This window comes from Aegilops tauschii, chromosome 1 (assembly GCF_002575655.3).
Source record: "Aegilops tauschii subsp. strangulata cultivar AL8/78 chromosome 1, Aet v6.0, whole genome shotgun sequence".
Classification (NCBI taxonomy): domain Eukaryota; kingdom Viridiplantae; phylum Streptophyta; class Magnoliopsida; order Poales; family Poaceae; genus Aegilops; species Aegilops tauschii.
This window is the reverse complement of record NC_053035.3, coordinates 496779647-496803577: the sequence shown is the minus strand read 5'-3', so window position 1 is coordinate 496803577 and position 23931 is coordinate 496779647. Positions and strand designations below refer to the sequence as shown.

Genomic DNA, 23931 nt, shown 5'->3' with positions numbered 1-23931 from the left:
TATAACTTTCTAACGATGTTTCTACAAAAATGAGAGATGGTCTCATTTTATTTTCTCTCTTGGCCTCCTTGAGGTTTTCATTTTGGCGCATGTGTGGTGCTGGTTTAGCGAGGCCACACTACAACTCTTCATAATGTGTTTAAATTCGATCATTTTTGCTAGTTCGAGATGCGTGGGCATGTTGAGGAACTCTGGTAATATGGTTTATATTAGCGGAACAAGGAGGACTTCCGAGAAGAGACTATCTCGCCTCCAGGAGATGCATGAAGCTCTGCCTCTCAACCCAAGGCTCAACACTTCAACTTGAACAGTTACTCTGCAGCAGCAGTAGCAGCAGCAGCCGCCGCCGCCACTGGGAGTCACCGTCCAACAGTTACACACTGCAAGTTATACCTTGTACTACCCCATTTACATTCTACAGCAAGTTTGAGAACAACACAAGAGAAGCGGCCTTCACTAATGTGGACAAACTTGGTACCGATCGGTCGCGATTACATTGATGCTCTTGCTTATCTGGTACTACTAGTAGATTCCATTTAGTGCCGATGATATCTTTCGTGGAGGCATCAGCATGAATCACATTTAAATGAAGCAGGTAACACGTTGCTCGAGAAATCGAGAAGCGTTTACCTATCCTGACAGGTGGGGCAACTATGTGCTGGTGAATCCTGGCAGGCGGGCCCCTCTCTTCCAACAACCATGGTGCCACCTCCGACACCGACATGCCTTGGCGACACTTGACACTTGTCATTATCTTTCTGGGATCTTCCTACTATGCAGTATGAACCTAGGCTTCTGAAGCCCTTCAAAATCATCTAAGGGTGCTGTGGTGGTGCAACCGCCCTACAGTTCAGAACACTCGGGACACACCTAGAACTAGCACACTAGAAATCTAGAACCGCACCTTCTAGTCCTATAATACATCTAGCTAGAACAAAATCCGATCCTGGTAGATCTCCAGCGAGTCGATGATCTTCTGCAGCAGCAGCTTCCGGTGCAGCCGGTACCTGCGCATTCCGCAACGTAAAGAACTGTTACCAAGACAGTGGTCCAGGGATAAAATGATTGATGATGATATAGCATGCTGGTGCCCAGAGAGAAACTTCATGGGGGTAGTGTCATATGATATTCGTTAGCTGGTTCCACGTACTTGATCGCGATTTCACGTGTTTTCCTCATAGGCTCGTCGGAATCTGCAACACACATAAAACAGTCCAGCTTCAGTGTCAGAAAAGGGAACGAGAAGAAGATGAATAAACACTAGTGGGAACCAAGAAGCCTGTTACCTAGAATCTCCTCGTCCTGTTGGATCGTGGTCGAGAAAGACTCGGCCATCTTCCGGCACTCCTCCTGCAACGCCTGAGCGGATTTTCTCTCCACGCTCGGTATGGCAGGAAGGTCTCCGTCTGACCATGTCGGCAGAGTCCTCGCTGCCGCCACCACTCCTCCGTCGACAAAGGTGCTTTCTCCCGATGTCAATGCAACTGCAAGCAAGCAAACATGAATGAACGAACACGATAGTTTAAATCAGAACGTTGCGGATCAAGCCAGCTCTTCTCTGCGAAATGACTCGTAAGAACATTTTGTGCTCCCTACCGTTGTGGTACAGCTCGTCGTGCAGGCCAGCTATGTTGAAGACTGACAGGAAAGAATCCAGGTGGATCTTGGCAGGGCCCGAGAAGTTTATATGTTCCCAGGGATTCTACAGAATTTGTTGTGTGCATAGAGGGCCACGTAAGTTCGAAAAGTGGGAAAGGAATTTCACCACTGAATTTGCATACAGGGGAATTGTAATTAAACTCAAAGGCATGGATTACCGTTGGTGATGAGAAGCCATATCTCTGCATCAGCGTGCTGTTCACCGCACTCATATAATCGATTGTCATCTGTGCACGGTCAAATATAAAGATTGCATTAAGAAAAGTGATTTCAATTTTTTGAGAGAATAGACACTGCGAGAATAGCATACTTTTATGCTGAGTCTAAGAAGAACAAGGTCCTGCAAAGAACTAGGACTGAACAGACTACTGTAGTATCAATTAACTCGCACATGATTACAAAAAAAAAAACTCAACCTACAGAAACTAGCACCTGATGTTTGTTATTTAAAATAACTACCAAGCACCGTGGGGAGGCCAAGCCTCGAACCCCGATGGGCTGCGAGCATGAAGCAGCCAGCCAACTGAGCGACAGTTAAAAAAACAAAGAGGGAGACTACAGATGAATCTGCCAGCAATTGATCTTGAAATACAAGGATTGCCCCTCTCAGGTGCTATAAAATATTTTTCTACCAAGGCATACGGATTGGCCCTCTGAAAAGCAAAATAAGTGTTCTGCAACCAAGGTGCATCTGCAGCTTGTGTACAGTCTACTCTTTAAACAGTACCTCATCTCCTTTTTTTATAGCATGCCCCGCCTTAATCATAACTTCAAGCATTCGATCTTTGAAACGCCAATGCAGGAAACAGTTAGCATCAGGTGAGTGATTCAGCATATCTGGAGCAAAAAGAGAAATTGTAAGTCATCTTTCAGGCTTGCAGTTCTGAATTTTGTGACCACGATTTCAAGCCAACTCATATGCTAGAGTTATGAAAATAATGAACAATCATACAGTATTCACCGATACAAATAAAAAATTGAAGTATTTACTAAAAGAGTTTTTTTGTTGATTTTCAGACTGAAAATAAGTAAATGGGTGAAAGAAGAATAAACATTAACAAGTACCGGCATAAGGAGCTAGGACATTTGCATCTTGAATGAAAGCTCCCATTCTCATATTCAAGTTGAAAGAGCGAGACTGAACAATGCTCACTGCCCAGAGAAATCTCTCGTGGTCAGGGGCAAGCCGCTTTAGCTTGAGAGGGATTGCTTTGTGCTGGACATTACCCATCAAGCCAGTGTTAGAGGTATCCAAGCCAGCAAAGTGGATAAAATAGCACAAAAGTGTACCCAGTGTTTCTGCCAAAAATCAACTGCTCGCTGCTGGCGTTTTAACATCTCTGAGGACAGATCTTCGTCTTCCAGTTCCATTAGATCCTCCTGCAAGCCAGGCAGGTAAATAAGCAAAACTCATTCAAAGTTGTGAGAAGCTTCCATGTGAAAAGGAAGTCAAAGCAGGAGTTACGTTTTAGTTAGCTATAGAGTACCTTCGGTGCCAGAAGCAAGCTGGTGCATTCATCACCACTAGGCAAAAAATCACCGTATAACTGCCAAAAGTTGTTTTCTACATCAAATGCGTAGAGAAGAAGGCAGGCTAATCTTAAATCCCAATCTGTCTGCAAGAAAATACGAATCACATTAGTCTGCAGTCCACATCCCTGTTGATTACTGAAGCTTTGACACTCAAATGAACGGAGAAAACAGGATTAATCAAGTATTTAGAGTGATATAATTCCCTCTGCTCCAATTTAACAGCAAGGATGATTTTCGCAGGCATATGGTAGGAATGTGCAGTAAAATTGATATGGAGTCTCAATTACGCAGGCTCTTCAGCACTCATGCTGTAGAAATTTACATCATAAAAAATATGGAAACGAAGAACAAACATATAACCACAACTTCAACACGTCGAACTAGACTCTTTCCAAGGTGTTTCACATAACCAAACAAATAAAATTATTTGATGCAAGGACCCCACAAGTGGTTAACAAACTGATCAGTATAGCAGAGCTGCCCATGAAATACACAAGAAACCGGGGGAAAACAATAGTTTGATTTCCGTTTTCACAACATGACAACTCATCCATTTACCTCGGGATTTGTTGACTCGATAATATCGAATATAGGATGTCCTAGTGGGATAATGTCAGGAAAGAACATCCAAGGATGGTTTTTAGTTATAGTCAGCATGAGCTCCAATGGAATCTCCATTATCACCTGGTGGACAAAAAATAGTAGTGTATCAGTCAAGAAAATTCAACATCATTCTGCAACTGAACTTAATTTCTTATTCAAACAGCAACAGCATGCATGACTAGCCACATCACTACTTCTGACCAGTCAATGTGTGGCATCCAGGTGACATATTTTATTTGGTTAAGAACATCACTGTAAAATGTAAAATAAATGAATAATAAAGATCATTAAGGGGTGATAGGTATTGCTTGAAATCTATGCCTATGGTTAACAGAATAGATGATCAAGTTGGCAGTATACAAGGTTAAACTTAAACCTATGCCTATGGTTACATCTGATCCAACTTGTGCGTGTGTATCATTAGAGAAACTGGAACCATACGACCAGAGCTGGCATTTCGTACAAGTACCACTGCCCGTTAGAATGTTCAGGTCCCACATGCCACTGAGACAGAGACATTGAGTACTAATTTTTCAGAACTGCAAGCACTGTCCTGGTTCAAATGTTGTATACAAACGAACAGTTATAGGCACCATCAAGTGGAAGCATGGAGCTAGGCATTAACACAAGAGCATGTCTCTAGCAGTCTAGTATAACAAATTTACTTCACTGTTCAACGGTCTTCAGATGGATAATCCTAATAAGCAGTGAGCAATGTGTAGTGTTAGTGGCACCAAAAGACAGTAGTACTAATCAGTGGTGAGGAGGCGAAATGCAGCAATGATAAGGGAAAGGAAGCGGCGGCCAGCGGCTGACCCTGGCTCGGCGGAGCGGGTCGACGTCCCGGGAGGCGTAGACGCCCATGCCGTCGGGGCCCTCGAGGAACTCGACCCCGTAGGCGCGCATCATCCGGGCGTACCCGATCCGGTAGAAGTCCGGGTCGGCCGCCTCCATCTGCACACACACAAACACGTCGCCCAAGCAGCGTCAGCGAGGGATGGAGGGAGCGGCACAGCGCAATGCCAGGGGGAGGCGAACCCACCTCGTCCGGGTAGGGCTCGTCCTCCTGCGGCGGGTCGAGGAGCCTGAGCGGAGGCGCCTCGTACTCCTCCACGGCCGCGGCGGCGGCCTCCTCCACCGGCGCCGGCGGCGGGTCGCGGAGGCGCGGCCGGCCGGCGTGCGGGGGAGGGGAGAGGAGGAGGCGACGGGAGGAGGTGATGCGGCGGGGCGGGAAGGTTGGGGCCGGGAGGGGGAGCGGGGAGGGGAGGAGGAGAGGGGAGGCGACGGGGGTCGCCATGGGAGGGAGCGCAGGCGGCCGGAGAGTGGAGTGAAGACGTTATCTATTCAGTTTGGCGGGCTCTCGCCGCGTGGGGGGTATCCGTTAGTCGCGGCTGCTTCCGCTTTCGCCACGGGGAAGCGGTAACCAAATAAACACTATCTTCACTTTGCATTTTAACATTTTACTCATGTGCTCCTAATATCTCAAATCAAAATAGAAATAAAGATTCAGCGATGGGGTTCTGATCCTAACATTCTTTTACTTTGCAGAAAAAACTTCAGCTGTGACTGTGTAAAAGCCCAAGAAAAAAAAGTTAAAAATTGCAACGAGATCCCTAGGGGTGTGACCGTCATCATCCACTCAGCTGGGTCGAAGGGCCACCGCTGCCGTTCCATCGCCCATGAACGGAATTCATCGAGATGACAGTAACACAAGCGCCGTGGAGAAGAAGCCGTCACGGTAGGATGGATTGCAGAAGAGTCAAATCTCCAAAACTTCTCATAGACCTCACGTCGGCTCCGGAGGTCGCACTAACCTGATACAAACGAGGCAGGGTGACTAAAATGCAAATAATGGCCACCGGTGGTGCCTCGCTGATAAACCCCTGGAAACCCTAACTTCACTAGCGAAAAAAGTCGGCCCGAGTCATCAACGCCACTGCAAACGACCTCTTCGAGATTGGAAGTCATGGAGGAATGTTTTTTGTAGGCGTTGTCGTGAAACCCTAACGCTAACCTATCCATGATACAACGTCAAGGCAGCAGGCTTCCGCACACCCCATGATGTCGGAGAGTTGGGATTGTGGGCTTGACGCCAGTGGAGGACGATGGCTCTCCCTTATCGCCTTGAGGGCGGAAGCGATGATACTTTTTGTGGGTTAACTTATGGTTTGGTACGAACCAATTTAAAAAATCTATTATGACTAAAATAAAATATTGAGAAAACTCTTCCTCTTTGATTCACAAGAATCTAAGATATCGGGTTATGAAATGTAGGGCATGCTGCTAAAAAAGTGTGGCAGGGCACAACTATGATAGTGAAACAAACAAACCACGAGCCACTGCCACATTTGTAGCAAAGTTTGGCAATGTGTGGATATTAACCAAACATGCTCATAGATTAATAATGCTCGAGTGAATTATGCTATTATAAGAATATTTTGGCTTGGATATTCTTTTCATGTAAAACCGTTATGAAAATATCAAGAAACATATTGAAACGACATAATCTGATCAACATAAATATGGTTAAAGCATTCCAATCAACAAAAGTGCTGTACTGCCATGTGATTGACCCAAATACTTATAATTTGAATGCAAAGAAGCTTATCTTAGTTAGCTCTACAAACTATAAACAGAGAAAGAAACTGGAATTAACTGGGAAGAAACAGTAACCATAAGTTTCTTAAAGGAAATCAAAGTACACACCCAACAACCCAGGCTCTGTCTCGACAAGACTAAGACTTTCTAAGATGGTCTACCTTATTATTTAGTCCAGACGCAAGGATCAAAAACATTCGGCTGCATATCAGCACAGAACCTAATACTATACAAGGTGCTCATGTATAAAATGCTAGTCCTCTATTTTTTTTTCCTAGGCTCTGACCGTCGCCCTTCTTGTAGGGCCGCCGGCCCTGCTGATAAGTTGCTCAGCCGTTGTCGCAGTCGACGGGACGATGAGGACCACAGAAGACAGGCGAGATGATCCCCTTGGCGAAACCGACGGTACGCTAACCATGGGTACTGCCATTGCCGTTGGCATGGCAGGTTCCATTTGCTACACCACCATTGGCTTGCTTCTGCGCGTGCCCGTTCTGGTGTACTAGGGGTGTCGAGGAGCTGTCACCGAGCTTGTGTTTAGCCGCAACCACATGGCCATTGCAGCTGTCCTGCAGCACCTGGTCCAGCTGCCCACACGCTGCGGCGATTAGTCCTGTAGGCAAAGTGTGGATGTTTGAGCAGATTGTCAGTGTTTGCTGTAGCTTCCCACTGGACCAAGATAGTTTCCAGTAAGTGTCAAGTAGCTTACCGACAAATGGAGGTGAAGGTTTTGAAGGCGTTGACTTGAACTCTGGATGGAATTGGACGCCGACGAAGAACCGGTGATCAGGTATTTCAATGATCTAGAAAAATAGTAGTTATAATGGTGAATCAACTAGCATGGTGAAGCACAAGTAAGATTCTTGGTTCTGTTATTATACATACCTCCATTCTCTGTCCAGTCTCGTCCTTGCCAACAAACTGAAGTCCAGCATTTTCAAATGCTGGCACCATATCAGGATTTACCTGCAGACACCCATTTTAAAACAAAACAATGAATGTGGTCAAAAAGGGAACAAAGACCATGTTAAACGCATCCAAAGCATTTATACATCGATATGACTGAGCAAAGATTATTACAGACCTCATATCTGTGCCGATGCCTCTCATCTACATAGTTGACATCACCATAGCTGAGTGATCAAAACAAAACTCATGAGTGGGCAAGGAGTAGTGTCAACCCAGACAACTATAACAGAGAACATGCACTGCACTCACAGCTTGGCGGATTTGCAGTCAGTAACCTTGAAAAATGTTCTCCTTGATCCAAGGCGCATGGTCCCACCCATATGTGTTTTTGAACCCTAAAAAAATATTAATAAATTGTAAGGAACCATATGTGAGCTCAAGGCGGTTTCCAGTTTCAAAATAAAACTAAATGCAATACGTTGTATACAGAAAAAATGCCACAGGTCTGCAGATAAATAATTTCCCCTGCAAGTTGTTAAAGTTATGGGTGGAGGTTGTGTGTTGTGTGTGTGTGCTTGAAGATTACCTCTGGCATAAAAATAACACATGGGGTCTTCGTATTGGGATTAAATTCTGTGCTGTCCGCATCAGGGAATTTCATAACATGGCGCGCAAACTCTACAACAGCAAGCTGCATGCCAAGGCATATACCAAGATAGGGGACATTGTTTTCACGGGCATACTTAGCAGCCATCATTTTCCCTTTAACACCTCTGTCTCCAAAGCCACCGGGCACTAAAACACCATCAGCGCCCTGGAATGAAAATCTGTCAGACAGGTACAAATTGTAAATTTGACAGTATTTAAGGGCATAAACTCCTCACCTTCAATAAAGTCCATGCTGCTTTGTAAGCATCAGGCGCCTATAAAATTTAACCACGGACAGGTGAGGAAATGCAGTAAAGAAAAGACTAAAGTAACTGCATATTATGTGTAGTTCAAACCTCAGAAGCAGTTGAATCCTCAAGATCAGTGGAAGCAACCCAATCTACAACAAGTTTTTTGTGGCAAGAGACAGAAGCATGCAAAAGTGCCTACAAAAGAATGCAGAAAAAAATGTTGGACAACAATAAACAGATTTAACAACAAGACTGAAACAATGACCACAATGATCATCTCACCTTTAACACAGAAAGGTACGAATCAGACAGACCAGTGTACTTCCCAACCATGGCAATCCTCACCTGAAACAACAGTGCAGTACAATTGGGCCTAAGTAAAGGTTTCCAGACAGATAAAACAATTGTAAAGGACGAACAGAAACCAACTTCATCCTGTAGGGTGTCATATAAAGTAGCCCTTGCCACCCATTCATCCAACTTCGGCTCCTGGGCAACGCTGCAAACATGGGAAAGAAGGTTCAGAACACCATGTCAGCATGGCATCTTTGGAAGAAAACCTCAATAAGGTACATGAAAACAAACCTTTCAAGATTCAGAACTTTAAGAATAGCATTGTGTGCTTTCTGGTCCTGAAATGGAAATGAAAAATGAAAATATCATATAGTGCATGGGAAAGATGTACATTTATACATAAATAATGAGATGCGCTATACCCGTAACAGCAAAGGAATATGCCAAATGTTCGAAACATCATATAGAGTGAAAATATTAGCGGCCTGCAACCAAAAGAATTCATTATCAACAAGAGCGATCAGCTGCACATACACATTATCCGTTGTAGAAAAGGACAATTTCAATACCGGCACATGACAAAACTGGGAGAGTTTTTCTTTCACATTTTCCTCTAGCTCCTGTCACCAATAAAGCATGAGAAGTTAACAAATCAATACGGGTCAGAGACATGGTAAGTTGGACGGGTCCATTGACTAACCTTAGTACTGCGACAAGCTAACATATTTGGCGTGAGACCAAGTCCTCTCAGACCACGTACACTGTGTTGAGTTGGCTTAGTTTTCTACAATAACAGTAAGCCATACGTAACAAAGTATATTAAATATGATGTTAGTTATGCTTAGTGCCTTAGTCACAACACCAAGCCACAATCAACAAAGCGAAGACTGGCATTATGAACTGACTGAGAAATGAGAAGTTTACTTACCTGCTCACCGACAACATTCAATACCGGAACCAGACTGACATGTACCAAACAGAAATTACCAGCACCTGGCAAATAAATAAAGAACATGGAAATAATGATATTAGTACCACCATGTAGAAGATTAAAAAAAAATGTAACATGCAAGTTCCTTACCAACACGATAGGAGAATTGACCTAGAGCTTCAATAAATGGCATGGATTCAATATCCCCTGCAGCACATCATTAAGTTACAGAAGATTAGAACCCCAAAATGAATTGTAAGCAAAGAAAGAGTCTTAAAAATGAACAGAATGTTAAAAGTTATCTCTTGCACCTATAGTGCCACCCAGTTCTATAACACAGACATCGGCAGGTCCCTCCTGGCCATCAACAGGAACCATTGCAACACGCTCAATCCAATCTTGTATAGCATTTGTAATGTGTGGGACAACCTTAATTAAAGGAAAAAAAACATGATTGATCACATTAGATTCCCAAGAAATGTTCAATGTAAGTTGCCAAATTTCAAGTAAGAAAAAAAAGATGGGTCTGGAGGAAGTGGCTTGCACCTGCACAGTCTTTCCCAGGTATTCTCCCTCTCTTTCTTTATTAATAACAGACTGCAATAAAAATATATTAATATTAAGTTAAATAAACAAGCAAGATCAGACTATTTTGCAACTTCTACAACACATATTTACAAATGCACATGTTTTACATGCCACTATTCTGAGTTCCTCACTTTACTCATATGCTTAAGTATAAGTTATATTGCACATTCAATATACAGGTGGATGAGAAAACAAGTTTTTTTTATATCCTAAGCTGTTACAAGATGTCAACATCAAAATGTACGAAGCTTTATTAAATTAAATTATGTTTGATGGCTATGTAACAAAGAAAGTGGATAAGAAGCTAATGACCTTGTATGACCAAGTCATACAGTTAAGATTAATAAATTGCAGTGATGTTGAAATACAGCCAATGATTCAGCATGAACATTATCCGACCCAGCTATAGTTTGACATTGCCATTAAGCAGGAGGTGGTGGTAGGTTGTAGTTGCACACCTGGTAGATCTTTCCAGTAGTTATGTTGTTGTCACGTGTCAGCTTAATGTCTAGAAACCTCTCATAGTTTCCGAGATCCAAGTCCACCTGCAACAATATAAGGCTATATCAAATGAACAGATCTGTGCCAGCATTAAAACATCCATGACTTAGTCACATAGCAAATTCCAATACCTCGCCACCATCATCTAGAACAAACACTTCGCCATGTTCAAAAGGAGACATGGTTCCAGCATCAGTGTTAAGGTAAGGATCTGCACATTTGAGTGATACAATCAGAAAATGCCAACCTTGCAAGAACAGAAGTAATCAGTCAAAGCATCCGGCCAGGCAATAGCTAGCATTGCCCCAACGCTACAACACAAAAATTACTTGAAATGATGATTCTTCCTGGCAATAATATAAACAAATAGCCACAAGGAGCCAAGAGAAAGAAGGGTGTAGTTAACTAGAAACCAATAACTATCAAACGATGAGTAGCATAAACAAACTAATCCGAGTTTATCCAACGTGTACCCTACGTGTATCGCCGATGGTTGGATGCTGGAATGGTAGAAATCTAAACCGGGCCTCCGTGGCGCCGCGACAACGCATCGAGAATCCCTCCGGAACACACGAGGCCTCCAGCACAGAAACAAGAAATGGAGGGATAAACCTAGTGGTGGTTCTTTAAACTTATCCTGGCCACCTTGTACCATTTAGATTGGATACAACAGCACTGAGGACCAAACCTGGCTAATTCTTGATCCTTTCCTGATTCACATCAATATGATCCATGGACAAATCACGGACAGGCGAAATAAAAGGTTGGCTGGTGCCGGGTGAAGCCGCTGCTACTGTTCAGCACCGTTCAAAATCCCAAGGCCGCGCCAGCGGCGCCCCCCCAATGCGGAGCCCCTGGTCGGGGACGGGGGACGGGCCTCGCCTGAAATTCCTGCCCGGGGACGGCGGAATCCCCTCGAAAACCGGGGTATTTCGATCTAGGACGGCCCCCGTGTAACAAACCCGGGAAAAGAGGGGAAAAGAAATCTAAAGAAACGTATCGGGCCGGCGGCGGCGGCCGCCTGTATCCGGTCTCTCTCTCGGCGGAGCGGGGCGCGGGAGGGCGAGGAGGGGGCGGGGCGCGTACCGATCTTGATGGAGGTAATGCGGAGGCCGCAGGCCTTGAGCACGACGCCGATGCTGCTGGCCGTCACCCCCTTCCCGAGGCCGCTCACCACGCCGCCGGTCACCAGGACGTACTTCATCTCGCCGGGGCGCCTCTCTCTCTCTCTCCGCCCCTCCTCTCGTCCGCCAACGCCTCAGCCCTCCGCCGCCGCGATTCGTCCGGTCCGGCGCGAGTGTGTGCGGGGTGGGGGTTCAAGCGCGCAGCCGTCACGAGAGGGAGAGGGGAACGGCGCAGGGGATAGAGACGAGACGAGGGCTTCGCTCCCGGTATTTATACCCCCGAAAACCTTTCCCCCTCTATCCCCTCTCTACTTCTTCCAAATCTGGAAAGGGTCTTATATTTCCACCCCTTTTGAATGGTGAAACCTTATGTTTGACCCTAGAATGTCACACTTTTTTTAGAGGGACATCAAAATTATGGTCCCTATTTGGAAGGAGCAAAATTTTATGTGATGTTTTCTCAAAACCGCGTCTAAAGAAAACAAACTATGTATTCGTATGAAATAAACGTGGGATCGACAGTACCAATATAAGAAAACACAAAAACAAAGATAACTTATGCGACATGTCCATGTAGAATGGTTGTTTATGATATTGGGGTCATGAGAAACAAATGTAACTGTGATATCGGATGACGAATCAAATATCTAGCTCAACGTGCTTGTTTTTCGGATGTTTGAAACAAACTCAAAGAAGCATTAGTATCGATATATTTGACTTGCAATTTCATCTTTAACTAGCTTATCATTCATTGCTCATTGTCATCTCAAACTTTACAGATCATGGATGAGCTCCAAAGGTTTTTTTATTGCAAGTGGACCCACGTGTAGGCGTTTGGTCAGGTCATGGGTCTAACATAACAAGATCGAAACCGATATTCTATTAAAATGCTTCTCGGTTTGTTTTAAATATTCAAGAACATTAATATTTTTGGTTTTACAATTTTTTAGAAACATTCATGAATTTAAGGAGTGTTAGATATATATTCTTCAGAAATATGTAAAAATAATCAGGACTTCTAAAAAATGTTCACAAGTTTCATAGTTGTTCATGATTTTTTTTAAATACTCACGAATTTTAAATAATGCTTGCGGATTAAAAAATGCTTCTGAATTCTAAAAATGTTCATAAGCATGAAATTTTTTCCATACCGTCTATTTAAAAATTCTATTGAAATGTTCACAATTTTGAAGAAAACATTTATGAGTTTGCATAAATGTTCACAATTTTGAAGAAAACATCTATGAATTCTGCGAAAATGTTTTGTTTTGTAATTATTAAGCTCCTAGTGGATAGAGGCCTGTGGAAGCTTCAAAGTTTTTTTATTCGAAGTGGACCCTGTGACATCCCGTATTACCATGAATGATAGACTACTCATATCAACAAGGTGCATTTTTCTTCTTCTGAAAGCGCATCCAAAAGAAACTTCATAGTTAAGCATGCTTGGGTTGGAGCAATTTGAGGATGAGCGACTGACTGAGTAGTTGATTCCGGATGCGCACGAGTGAGGACAAAGTATGCAGGAACAGACCAGGGTTGGTCAATGAAACACTTCAACAAAACATTTGGTAATATTTTTTTCCATTTCAAGAATGTTTGTAAATTTGTAAAACTTTCATGAAGTTAAATCATGTTCATGTTCATGAATATGGAAAAAACATGTTCATGACTTTTGAAATATTTATGTATTTATTACAATGTTTGTAAAGTTTTAAAATGTTCATGAACATGAAAAATCATCAGGGATATTTAGAAATGTTCACAAATTTGGAGAAACCATTTATGATTACAAATAATTGTTCAAGAATTTAAATTATGTTCCCCAATATTAAATATATTTCTAACTTTGGAAAATAAAACATGAAAACAGATATAGAAAAAATAAAGAAAATATTCAAAGAACCTTTGAGAAAGTCTGGATAAAAAGGAGCTTCTAAACTCTTCTGAGAAAGCATAGACCGGGACGGCGGCCCGTGGGCAGTTTGCAGTCGCTCTACTGGGTCACGGTGATACCCGGTAGTAACTCTGGATGGGCTACGTACGATGTTAGTAGGCTGGTAATTCTGCCGGCCCACGTGCAGTTCGCAGTCGGCAAAGCCCACTTGACATTCCTACGTAGCCCATCCAGAATTACCAGCCCACGTTTCACCCGTGACCCATCACCAGCACGCTCCTCCTCACTCCTCACTCAGTCCCCACAGGGACCAGTCCAGTCCACTCCGCTACACTGACAGCACGACCCAGAGCCGGCCAGCCCCACACCGCAGCGAGCACACACCTGCCGCCGCCGGTAGCCCACGCCCCAGGTGCTCCAGGCCGCCCTCGCCACGCACACAGGAAGGCAAAAAAAATAATAAAATATGCAAATAAATACACATTAAATACGTAAAGAAATACTACAATATACGAAATAAATAAATACGACATCAGCGTAGGGAGGGGTAGGGCGTAGCGCAACGCCGCTTCTCCTCTTCCATTTTTGTTCATCTCTCATCTCCTCCTCACGCACGCACGCGCACACACACAGCGACACTCCGCTCCGCTCCGCTCCGATCACTCCACACCTCACCCCCCCACCCCAGCTCACGCCCGCCGCCCCACCCCACCCCCACCCACCCCGCCGCCGCCGCCGCTCCCCGTAGATCCGATCTGCCCCGACCTGACCGACCGCCCGCCGCCCGATCGGATCCGGCCCGAAGGTGAGTGCCCGAGATCGCTCGCTCGCTCGTCGGATGCGGATTTGAATCTGAGCTCTCTGCGTGCCGCTTCTAGGGTTTCCGCGGTTGGCTCATGGTTCACGATGGCGCCGTGAAGGACCAGCAGCAGCGGGAGCAGCAGCAGGAGGAGGAGAGGTCGCCGGATATCCCCGCGCCTTCTGCATCTGCGGTGACGGAGGCCGAGTCCGGGGCAGCGGAGGCGGGGGCGGCGAGAGCGGCGGAAGCGGGAGCGGGGGAGGGGGAGGCGGCAGTAGGAGCGGGGCCGTCCAAGCCCGGGAGCGACAAGCGGCTGGGCGTGCGGCACCCCGTCAAGTACCGCCGGTTCCGGGCCAAGGGGAAGGCGATGGCGGAGCCCGGGGTCACCCCCGCGCACCAGCCGCTGGAGGAGGAGCTGGAGTTGGAGGAGGGCGAGGGGGAGGTCGAGGAGGAGGCCTCCTCGCCCGAGCGGGAGGTGCGGGCAGGCGTCGTGGAGGTGGAGGTGGAGGTGGAGATGGAGGTGTCCTCCGCAGCAGTAGAGATGGAGGTGGAGGAGGGGCCCGGCATGGACGTGTCGCCGGCTGCGGCCGTGGCCATGGTGGACTCGGAGCACTCATCCGAGGAGGAGGAGGAAGAGGAGGTGTCGTCATCGCCGGTGCTGGCGCTGCCGGAGCAGGCGAGGAGGAAGCAAGGGGCTGCTGTGGCGGCTGCCGTGCCGGCTCTGGTCGTGCCCAAGGACCAGGACCTGGAGAAGGAGAAGAAGGAGAAGGAGAGGCAGAGGGAGAGGGAGAGGGTCGATGAGGTCGGCTACATGAGTGGCGGCTGCAAGAGGTAATGCTCGCTCGCTCCTCGGTTTCGTTTGCTTCGCCGATTGCGGGTGCTCGCATCTGTTGGCGCGAAGTACCGTTGGCCTGTTTGATTCAAATGCTCTACATGTGCAGCTTGTGTTCTCATGTATTTAATGCAAGGCGGTGCGGTAGAGCTTAGAACGTAATTGCATGACCATGTGTTTGTGATGCAGAATGTAGCTTTCGTGTGTAGTTTGTTAGCTTGGTGGTTACTCTGTGGGATTATGAAGGTGTGTTTGGTTACGAGTTACGACTCAACTAGCCCTAACAATTTTGGCATCACCATAGATTTTTTGAGAGCTGAAGTTTACGTGCGATTTTTAGCCGCTCCCATGCGAAATGGAAAGAAATGATTTAATGAAAATACCGGTAAACGACAATTTAGATTCAATCATTCAATACTGAAGGCCGCGGGTGTACCTTGGCAATACGTCCGTGCTGCCCTTTTCTGGCCAGAATATTCTAGTACTCTCCCTATTTAGAACTATGTATTGTTCCAGACTTGTGATGAACCAGGACATCAATTTTACGGAACCAACATAAATTCGAGAACTCTTGTGCGATTTTTCCTACTGGCGGTAGCATCCATTGAACCTGTTGCATAGTATGCACACATGCCGCAGCTAAAGAGTAGTGGATGCTCACTTTTAGTTTTAGACAAAGAGCAGTGAACAGGCATAATTGTGCTGCAAAGCATAATGTTGTATCTTTTCCTTAAGGCGTTAACAGTTGGTTGCTTGCTGGTTTTCATGGTCTGCTCCCCATAGGGATGCCATCTTCTGCAAAAGGAAAAATATGTTATTATTATTTTGACAGAAACATTATAGGAGGAAAATACATTATTATTATTTTGACGGAAGCGCAATATCATAATATAGAAGTTGCTTTTCAAACTGAGAATGATAGAACATGCTACCGTACCGAGATACATCTAAATTCTACAGTACTCTATGAAACTACTATTTGGCCATACGAAGAATATAGCTTCACTAAAATGTTTCAATTTGATTTTGGCAAGTTATTCTCCAAAAAATTCAGCAACGTATCATATGGGAAATGATGTCTTGAAAAGGAACATTTGCTGTTAATACAACATTTCTTCATCATCAGATCTTAAAGATGCCCGTGCAATATCTAGATAGAAATAGAATATTGGCATGTCTTCATCATTAAGTGGGTCAACTACTCAACTCAGTATTACTTTCTTCAACCAAACCAACTTTGCTTGGAATTGTTGTGTGGGATCAGCAATCATATGCCTTTTTCTAGGGTAGCATGGCTAGTCCATCACGTCTACTTCATTTAGTTGGTGACTTGTCTACATTTTGCTCCCATTTTTACACCCATCATCCTCTCTTGTGACATCAATCCATTCCACATTGGTGATGAGCAGCTTAGAGTGTAGTTGCTGGAATCATGCATGGCCCAAAAGTAGAGATGAAGCGACTCAGGGTTCTGGAATAGTTTGATATTTCCTTATATAAATGTACTTTATATAATGCAGAACTTCATAAATCTTGAACTCATTTTGTAACAGCTGCAATTATCTTGTCGAGTTATGTTGGATTAATCGTAAAATAATGGTTCTAAAGATAATTTTCAATTGTGCAATTTTTATTTCTTTAAACATACTCCGTTCTAGTGATTCTATTTGTTGGTCCTGGTCTTGCTATTTAAAGAATATTGTTCAATCTCCTTCCTTGGATAGTTTGAGAAAAGAGGAAATTACCTTTCTTTGATTCAAGTTGCTGATCGCATACAACCCCATATTTATTAGACCTACAACTTCTAATTCAAATACATGCATCTAATTTCTGTTAACATATACAGATTATTTCTGTACTTTGAATAGACAGCCTTTTGGCTATACACATATGCTATCAGGATTTTTGCAAAATTATTTTACTTGTCTTATACAGGAAATTGTAAGTTTCTAAATTTTAACAGCAGGCATTTTGGATTTTGACTCATTTGCAGTGATGATGGAAGTTTGAGTTGTGGATATTCAAGTTTTAGAGGAAAAAGGGCAAGCATGGAAGACTTCTTTGACATAAAATCATCTAAAATTGATGATAAACAAATAAATCTCTTCGGAATATTTGATGGTCGGCGATTCTTTTTTCTTGTAGATTTCTCTTATCTTTCCTCAATGGTTCTATGTCTAAACCATTTGTTTTCTTGCAGGTCATGGGGGTTCACGTGCTGCTGAGTATTTGAAGGAGCACTTGTTTGAGAACCTCATGAAACACCCACAATTCATGTCAGATACAAAATTAGCAATAAGTAAGATTCTCTTTTCAAAAAGTAACTCGTATAATTTTGTTAATGCTATTTCCAACATTTCCTTGATATTTCATGTGTGGACTATCTAATTAGTGGTAACTCGCAGGTGAAACATATAAAAAAACTGATTCAGATTTCTTGGATTCTGAAATCAACACTCACAGAGATGACGGGTCAACTGCATCGACAGCAGTTTTGCTTGGAAATCAACTTTACGTGGCTAACGTAGGTGACTCTCGGGCTGTAATATCAAAGTCGGGCAAAGGTGATTGATTCTTATGTGCTGTACATTGATTAGTATTTGATTCAGCTAGATTTGTTAGCACATGCACAGCAGGGCCTAGCATGGTTACTGTACAATACTAGTAGGATGGTCTATGGTTCAGGGCACTTTCTTACCAGTTGTGTTTAGTTACGGTGTTGATGTAATCAAGTATTCAAGTATTTGTTTTGGAGGACTCATCATTTGGTGTTTATATTGTTATGAATGCAAATTAATGGTTGTTGTGAAATGCTAATTACTTTAAATAGTTTCCACCAAATTAAGAATAGTGACGTTTTCCATTTTGTGAAAATTTGTAGCACGTCTCTTTTTACTGAGTTCAGTCATCATCGTCTTTTATTATTGGAAAGATCGGTGCCGTACACTCTAGGAAGGCACACATCACAGCTTTCCATTAGTTACTTGGTATATTTATGATGATCAATATGTAGTGGGTCTAAAAATTTGCAACCAGTATAGTGGAAAACACTAACCTAGGTGCATGAAACATGTTTGTCAACTTACCACCACTGATCACTCTTCTTTTTCTGGAACAATTGTTGCTCATTTCATATCAACCTGGCTTTCTGATGAAGTTGGTTGTTGGACATGCACCAACTTGAATATGCCTAGCGTAAGATCATTTGATTAACATTTAGTCCACATAGAGGTGTTTTGGGACTTGCTAAATTATTTCTTGATCTCATCCAAATTTCACTAACAAAAGCTTCCTTAAGCTTAGCAAATCAGAGGTCTTGATACTTGTTGCGATGTCCAAGGGACATGCTTACTTCTTTGGCACAGTGTGAATGTTAACAATCCAGATGTATATACCTGCTGAATTGTTGGTGAAATAGTGTTTTCTTATTCACAGCTATTGCACTCTCTGATGATCACAAGCCAAACAGAAGTGATGAGAGGAAACGAATTGAGAGTGCTGGTGGGATTGTTATGTGGGCTGGTAAGTCATGCATCCATCACAGAAGCACCAACTTGACTGAACTACATATGTTTATATTTGGATAACATCTGGGTAGTCTATCTATTTATTTAGCAGAAGAAATAACATTTTCTTGGAGTGTGGGGCTTGGAAAATCTGATAGTAGCAAATTGGCTTTTCAGGAACTTGGAGGGTTGGTGGTGTACTTGCAATGTCTCGGGCATTTGGCAACCGCTTGTTGAAGCAATTTGTTGTCGCGGAACCAGAGATTCAGGTAACTTGTGCTTGTATACTTGGTGTTTGTTTCTAGCCAAAAAAAAATATATATTCTGTTTCATGGCTTATATGTCAAACTATCAGTGATCAAGGTCTTTTGTGTGACCCTTTATTAATTTGTCAGGAACAAGAAATAGATGATGAATTGGAGTTTCTGATTTTGGCTAGTGATGGGCTGTGGGATGTGGTTCCAAATGAGGTTAGTTGCTATCTACATTAATTGCTTGTTTAGAGGTGTACATATCCCTTTGTCCACAAGGTCTGCCAGAGTAGAATAAACTCAGTTGGACATAGGAGCTTAGTTGGATTTATGGCACATACATAGCGGAGTGGTGATTTGTGAACAACAAGCAGTCGGGACTCGTTATGATTGCCATGCAAGTAATATGTGATCCACAAAATCATGGCAGTGTGCAGATTTTTTTAACACTTTAGTGATCTAAAAAGTCTTATATTACTTTATAGAGAGAGTACACAAGATATAATTCCCTAATTCAAGAAAGCAATATCCATTTACATCTGGATTGATTGCTGCATAAATTCGTTTAACCTTGCTGACATTTTCCTTTATTGTGAAAGCCAAATACTTCCTCTGTATCAAAATATAAAACCTTTTTGCAGTTCAATATTTTGATACAGTGGGAGTAGCATTTAATATATTAAGCATCTTCTTTTAACTTTCATTTTACTGGTTTTACAAGAATGAGGATTATTAACATACGTTTTGCAGCAAGTTTCCGTGCTTTACATGATGCCACCTATCAAGTACTCCCTCTGTTCCGATTTACTCGTCGTGGTTTTAGTTCAAATTTGAACTAAAACCACGACGAGTAAATCGGAACGGAGGGAGTAAAACGTAGTGCAGTTGTGATTTTATTGTTTTTTCAAGGAATGCATTTGCGATTTTTGACTGGTAGAATCATTAAGTAGCCAACAGAATTGATCTCATAGTTCTTTTGGGCAACCTTTTGGAGGTTTTTCAACTGGTATCTGACTATGTTACACTTGTACTTGCATCTAAAAGATTTTTCTGCCACTTATCCTAGTTGTCTCCTGAAGATTTGTACTGTACTCATCTTCATTGTTGAAAACCTCACCGTGCGTTCACCTTTTGTCCACGCAGGACGCCGTCTCTCTCGTGAAGATGGTTGAGGACCCCGAGGCGGCGGCCCGGAAGCTGACGGAGACTGCTTTCGGCCGTGGGAGCGGCGACAACATCACCTGCGTCGTCGTCAAGTTCCAGCACAGCAAGACGGGTGGTGACACCCCTCCCATCTCTCCCCCGGGCGATCAAATTTGATTGCTTCTATTCGTCCGTATACATGTTGTTGTTAGCCTTTAAAATTTACAGCAGCTGGATGGATGTTTTCTCTGTTGAATGAGTTGTATGTACATTGGCGGCTCGTACTAGATGATGACTCCCGTACATGGTGTTAACTGGTATACAAATTGTGGTGCTGGTTACATACAGTGGTACATGTGACTACTCCCTCCGAAAATAATCACGAGCTCTATCCCAAATACTACTCCCTCCGTCCCATAATATAATATAAGAGCGTTTAGCATAAGCAGCGGGAGTACATGTGACGAGGGCATGAGATACTGATTCGCTCCCATGACCACACATTGCACAGATTAATTCTGAGTAAGATGGTAGGATATTCTTGATGCACCTTGAGTTTCCACAACGCTTTCCACGTGCCAGCTTTTCCGATGAACTTGATGCATGTGCAGAATTTTCTTGCATCTTGTCCATCATTCCATGGAACGATGAGCTGGCTGAAAACAATCCTGATTTCTCCCATGCCCAAGACCAGATGTCCTCCCCAGCAATCCTGGGTCGTGGCATATAAGACTGGTTGTCACATCAGAAGGGGTGAATATGTCCCTAATAAGAGTTTCATTCTAGCATACAGTATCCTCTTCAATCAAATCAGCTCTGTTTGGCTGGGAGGCTTCGGCGTTGCCATTGGTGGATGTGCCACAGGAGGTGGCAGGGGCTTTCTGAGCACCGGGTCAGGCTGCTAGCGGTGGGCTTGCTCACAACCTATCAAGACGATGGTGTGGAATGTGCGTGGCTTAAACACACCGGCGCAGAGGCATGCGGTGTATCAAGTAGTGCTGGCGGCTAGTCCTAGCGTGGTGTGTCTCCAAGAGACAAAGCTTGAGCACATCACATCACAGTAGGCATTGTATCCCAATGCTTGGGGAGTAAATTTGACAAGTTTTATTTCTTGCCCGCGAATGGGACGCGGGGTGGTGTTCTGTTGGCTTGGGACCCAGTGTTCGTGCAGCTCTCCAATCCGCACTACACTAATAACACGGTGACGGCGCTTGTCAAGCCGGTCGGCGCGGCAGGGTAGTGGTGGATCACTGGTGTGTATGGACCGCAGTCGGACGCAGACAAGGTGGAGTTCCTCCAAGAGCTGCTTGACATCAGAGAGTTGCATGCGGGGCTGTGGGCAGTGGTTGGCGGCTTTAACTTAATTGCCAACCCTGAGGATAAGAGCAATAGCGCCATCGATAGGCGGATGATGTCTCGCTTTCGCTCCAAGCTTAACCTGCTAGAACTAAAAGAGTTGTATCTTAACGGAAGGCGTTACACTTGGTCGAATGAGCGCGGCCATGCAACGTTGGAGAGGATTGACCACGTCTTCGTCACCGTGGACTGGGAGGCGCTGTACCCTACTTGCCTTCTGTCAGCTTTGGGGACAGCTGTTTCGGACCATTGCCCTTTGCTGCTTGACCTGCATGCGGATTTTCACGTGGGGAAGCGATTCCGTTTCGAGTCCTTCTGGACGAAGGCCGAAGGTTTCTATGATGTCGTGGCCGAGGCCTGGGCGTCTATGTCTTCCGAAGGCAACCCCTTCGTGGTTTTGGATAGGAAGCTGCGAGCAACGGCAAGGAAACTGCAAAGCTGGAGTGATCGGTGGATAGGGAATGTCAAGACTCAGATTTCTCTCGCGCTCGAGATCATCAAGCAGCTTGACGTGGCTATGGAAGGAAGGGAGCTCTCCCCAGCCGAATTAGGTCTTCGGCGGGTGCTCAAGCGGAAGTTGCTCGGGCTTTGCTCTCTGGAGAGATCTATTGCACGCCAACGCTCGAGGATGCTGTGGCTCCGCGAGGGGGACGCCACCTCAGGGTTCTTCTTCCAGCATGCCAACCATCGGAGACAGAAGAATGTGATCATGGGGCTGCAGGTAGATGGCAATGTGTTGACCAGCCAGGAGGAGATTGTGGGCGCGGTGGACAGCTACTACAGGCAGATTTTGGGTGTTGCACCGGACAGGGAGTTTAGCCTCAATTGGGAGGCCGTCCAGCTTCCCTGTCTGCATCTTGAGCACTTGGAGGTGCCATTCTCGGAGGAGGAGATCCTCACCGCAATCAAATCGATGCCGATGGATAAGGCCCCGGGCCCGGATGGTTTCACCACGCGTTTCTACGCCTGCTGCTGGGGTATAATCAAAGCGGATCTTATGCGAGCAATGGAGCGGTTCTATTGGGGTGACATTGTTGGAAATATGCCCTAGAGGCAATAATAAAATGGTTATTATTATATTTCCTTGTTCATGATAATTGTCTATTGTTCATGCTATAATTGTATTAACTGGAAACGTAATACATGTGTGAATACATAGACCACAACATGTCCCTAGTGAGCCTCTAGTTGACTGGCTCGTTGATCAATAGATGGTTATGGTTTCCTAACCATGGACATTGGATGTCATTGATAACGGGATCACATCATTAGGAGAATGATGTGATGGACATGACCCAATCCTAAGCATAGCACAAGATCGTGTAGTTCGTTTGCTAAGAGCTTTTCTAATGTCAAGTATCATTTCCTTAGACCATGAGATTGTGCAACTCCCGGATACCGTAGGAATGCTTTGGGTATACCAAACATCACAACGTAACTGGGTGACTATAAAGGTGCACTACAGGTATCTCCGAAAGTGTCTGTTGGGTTGGCACGAATCGAGACTGGGATTTGTCACTCCGTATGACGGAGAGGTATCTCTAGGCCCACTCGGTAATGCATCATCATAATGAGCTCAATGTGACTAAGGAGTTAGCCACGGGATCATGCGTTACGGAACGAGTAAAGAGACTTGCCGGTAACGAGATTGAACGAGGTATTGGGATACCGACGATCGAATCTCGGGCAAGTAACATACCGATGGACAAAGGGAATTGTATACGGGATTGCTTGAATCCCGACATCGTGGTTCATCCGATGAGATCATCGTGGAACATGTGGGAGCCAATATGGGTATCCAGATCCCGCTATTGGTTATTGGCCGGAGAGGTGTCTCGATCATGTCTGCATGGTTCCCGAACCCGTAGGGTCTACACACTTAAGGTTCGATGACGCTAGGGTTATAAGGAAGGTTTGTATGTGATTACCGAATGTTGTTCGGAGTCCCGGATGAGATCCCGGACGTTACGAGGAGTTCCGGAATGGTCCGAAGGTAAAGATTTATATATGGGAAGTCACCATACGGTCACCGGAAGTGTTCGGGGGTATGCCGATATTGTACCGGGACCACCGAAGGGGTTCCCGGGGGTCCACCGGGAGGGTCCACCTGCCACGGAGGGAATTATGGGCTGTAGGTGGAAGGGAACCATCCCCTAAGTGGGCTGGGGCGCCAAACCCCCTAGGGCCCATGCGCCTAGGGTTTGGGGGAACCCTAAAGGGGGCGCCCCCCCTTGCTTGGGGGGTAAGCCACCTCCCCCTTGGCCGCCGCCCCCCCTCTAGATCCCATCTAGAGGGGCCGGCCCCCTTCCTCCTTCTCCCTATAAATAGAGGGGTGAGGGGAGGGCTGCAACACCACATCCAAGGCGCAGCCCCTCCCCTCCCAACACCTCTCCTCCTCCGTGCGAGCTTGGCGTAGCCCTGCCGGAGAACTGTCACTCCACCACCACCACGCCGTCGTGCTGCTGTTGGAGCCTTCTTCCTCAACCTCTCCCTCCTCCTTGCTGGATCAAG

General features: G+C 44.9%; 3 protein-coding genes across 5 annotated transcripts; 1 reads left to right on the top strand and 2 right to left on the bottom strand.

Moving 5' to 3' along the window:
* Positions 1-425: 425 nt before the first annotated feature.
* Positions 426-5153, bottom strand: LOC109762109 (protein PLASTID TRANSCRIPTIONALLY ACTIVE 14). Its single transcript, XM_020320928.4, has 12 exons — positions 4838-5153; positions 4612-4749; positions 3751-3876; positions 3147-3275; positions 2950-3039; positions 2725-2875; positions 2387-2496; positions 1818-1886; positions 1597-1702; positions 1287-1484; positions 1151-1193; positions 426-1007 (listed from the first exon to the last, which is right to left on the bottom strand). Exons 1-12 carry the CDS (start codon positions 5090-5092, stop codon positions 929-931), a joined length of 1494 nt encoding a protein of 497 aa, XP_020176517.1. The 5' UTR covers positions 5093-5153; the 3' UTR covers positions 426-928.
* Positions 5154-6424: 1271 nt separating this feature from the next.
* On the bottom strand, positions 6425-11920 carry LOC109762101 (uncharacterized). 3 transcript variants are annotated; one of them, XM_020320920.4, is made up of 21 exons: positions 11602-11920; positions 10647-10726; positions 10473-10559; positions 9973-10023; positions 9738-9855; positions 9577-9633; positions 9424-9488; positions 9196-9279; positions 9065-9115; positions 8918-8980; positions 8787-8833; positions 8631-8700; positions 8484-8546; positions 8307-8396; positions 8187-8225; positions 7889-8116; positions 7612-7697; positions 7478-7526; positions 7279-7359; positions 7103-7196; positions 6425-7006 (listed from the first exon to the last, which is right to left on the bottom strand). In XM_020320920.4, exons 1-21 carry the CDS (start codon positions 11717-11719, stop codon positions 6804-6806), a joined length of 1824 nt encoding a protein of 607 aa, XP_020176509.1. In that variant the 5' UTR covers positions 11720-11920; the 3' UTR covers positions 6425-6803. The 3 variants fall into 3 exon arrangements, with proteins under 3 accessions (XP_020176509.1, XP_020176508.1, XP_040248357.1); XM_020320919.4 differs by having other exon boundaries at positions 8484-8700; XM_040392423.3 differs by having other exon boundaries at positions 9738-10023; positions 11602-11895.
* Positions 11921-14073: 2153 nt separating this feature from the next.
* On the top strand, positions 14074-20417 carry LOC109762102 (probable protein phosphatase 2C 45). The gene is made up of 9 exons (XM_020320921.4): positions 14074-14338; positions 14412-15163; positions 17158-17285; positions 17365-17463; positions 17570-17728; positions 18600-18686; positions 18848-18939; positions 19066-19140; positions 20065-20417. The coding sequence occupies exons 2-9, from the start codon at positions 14430-14432 to the stop codon at positions 20239-20241; spliced, it is 1551 nt and encodes a 516-aa protein (XP_020176510.1). The 5' UTR covers positions 14074-14338; positions 14412-14429; the 3' UTR covers positions 20242-20417.
* The last annotated feature ends 3514 nt before the right edge of the window (positions 20418-23931 follow it).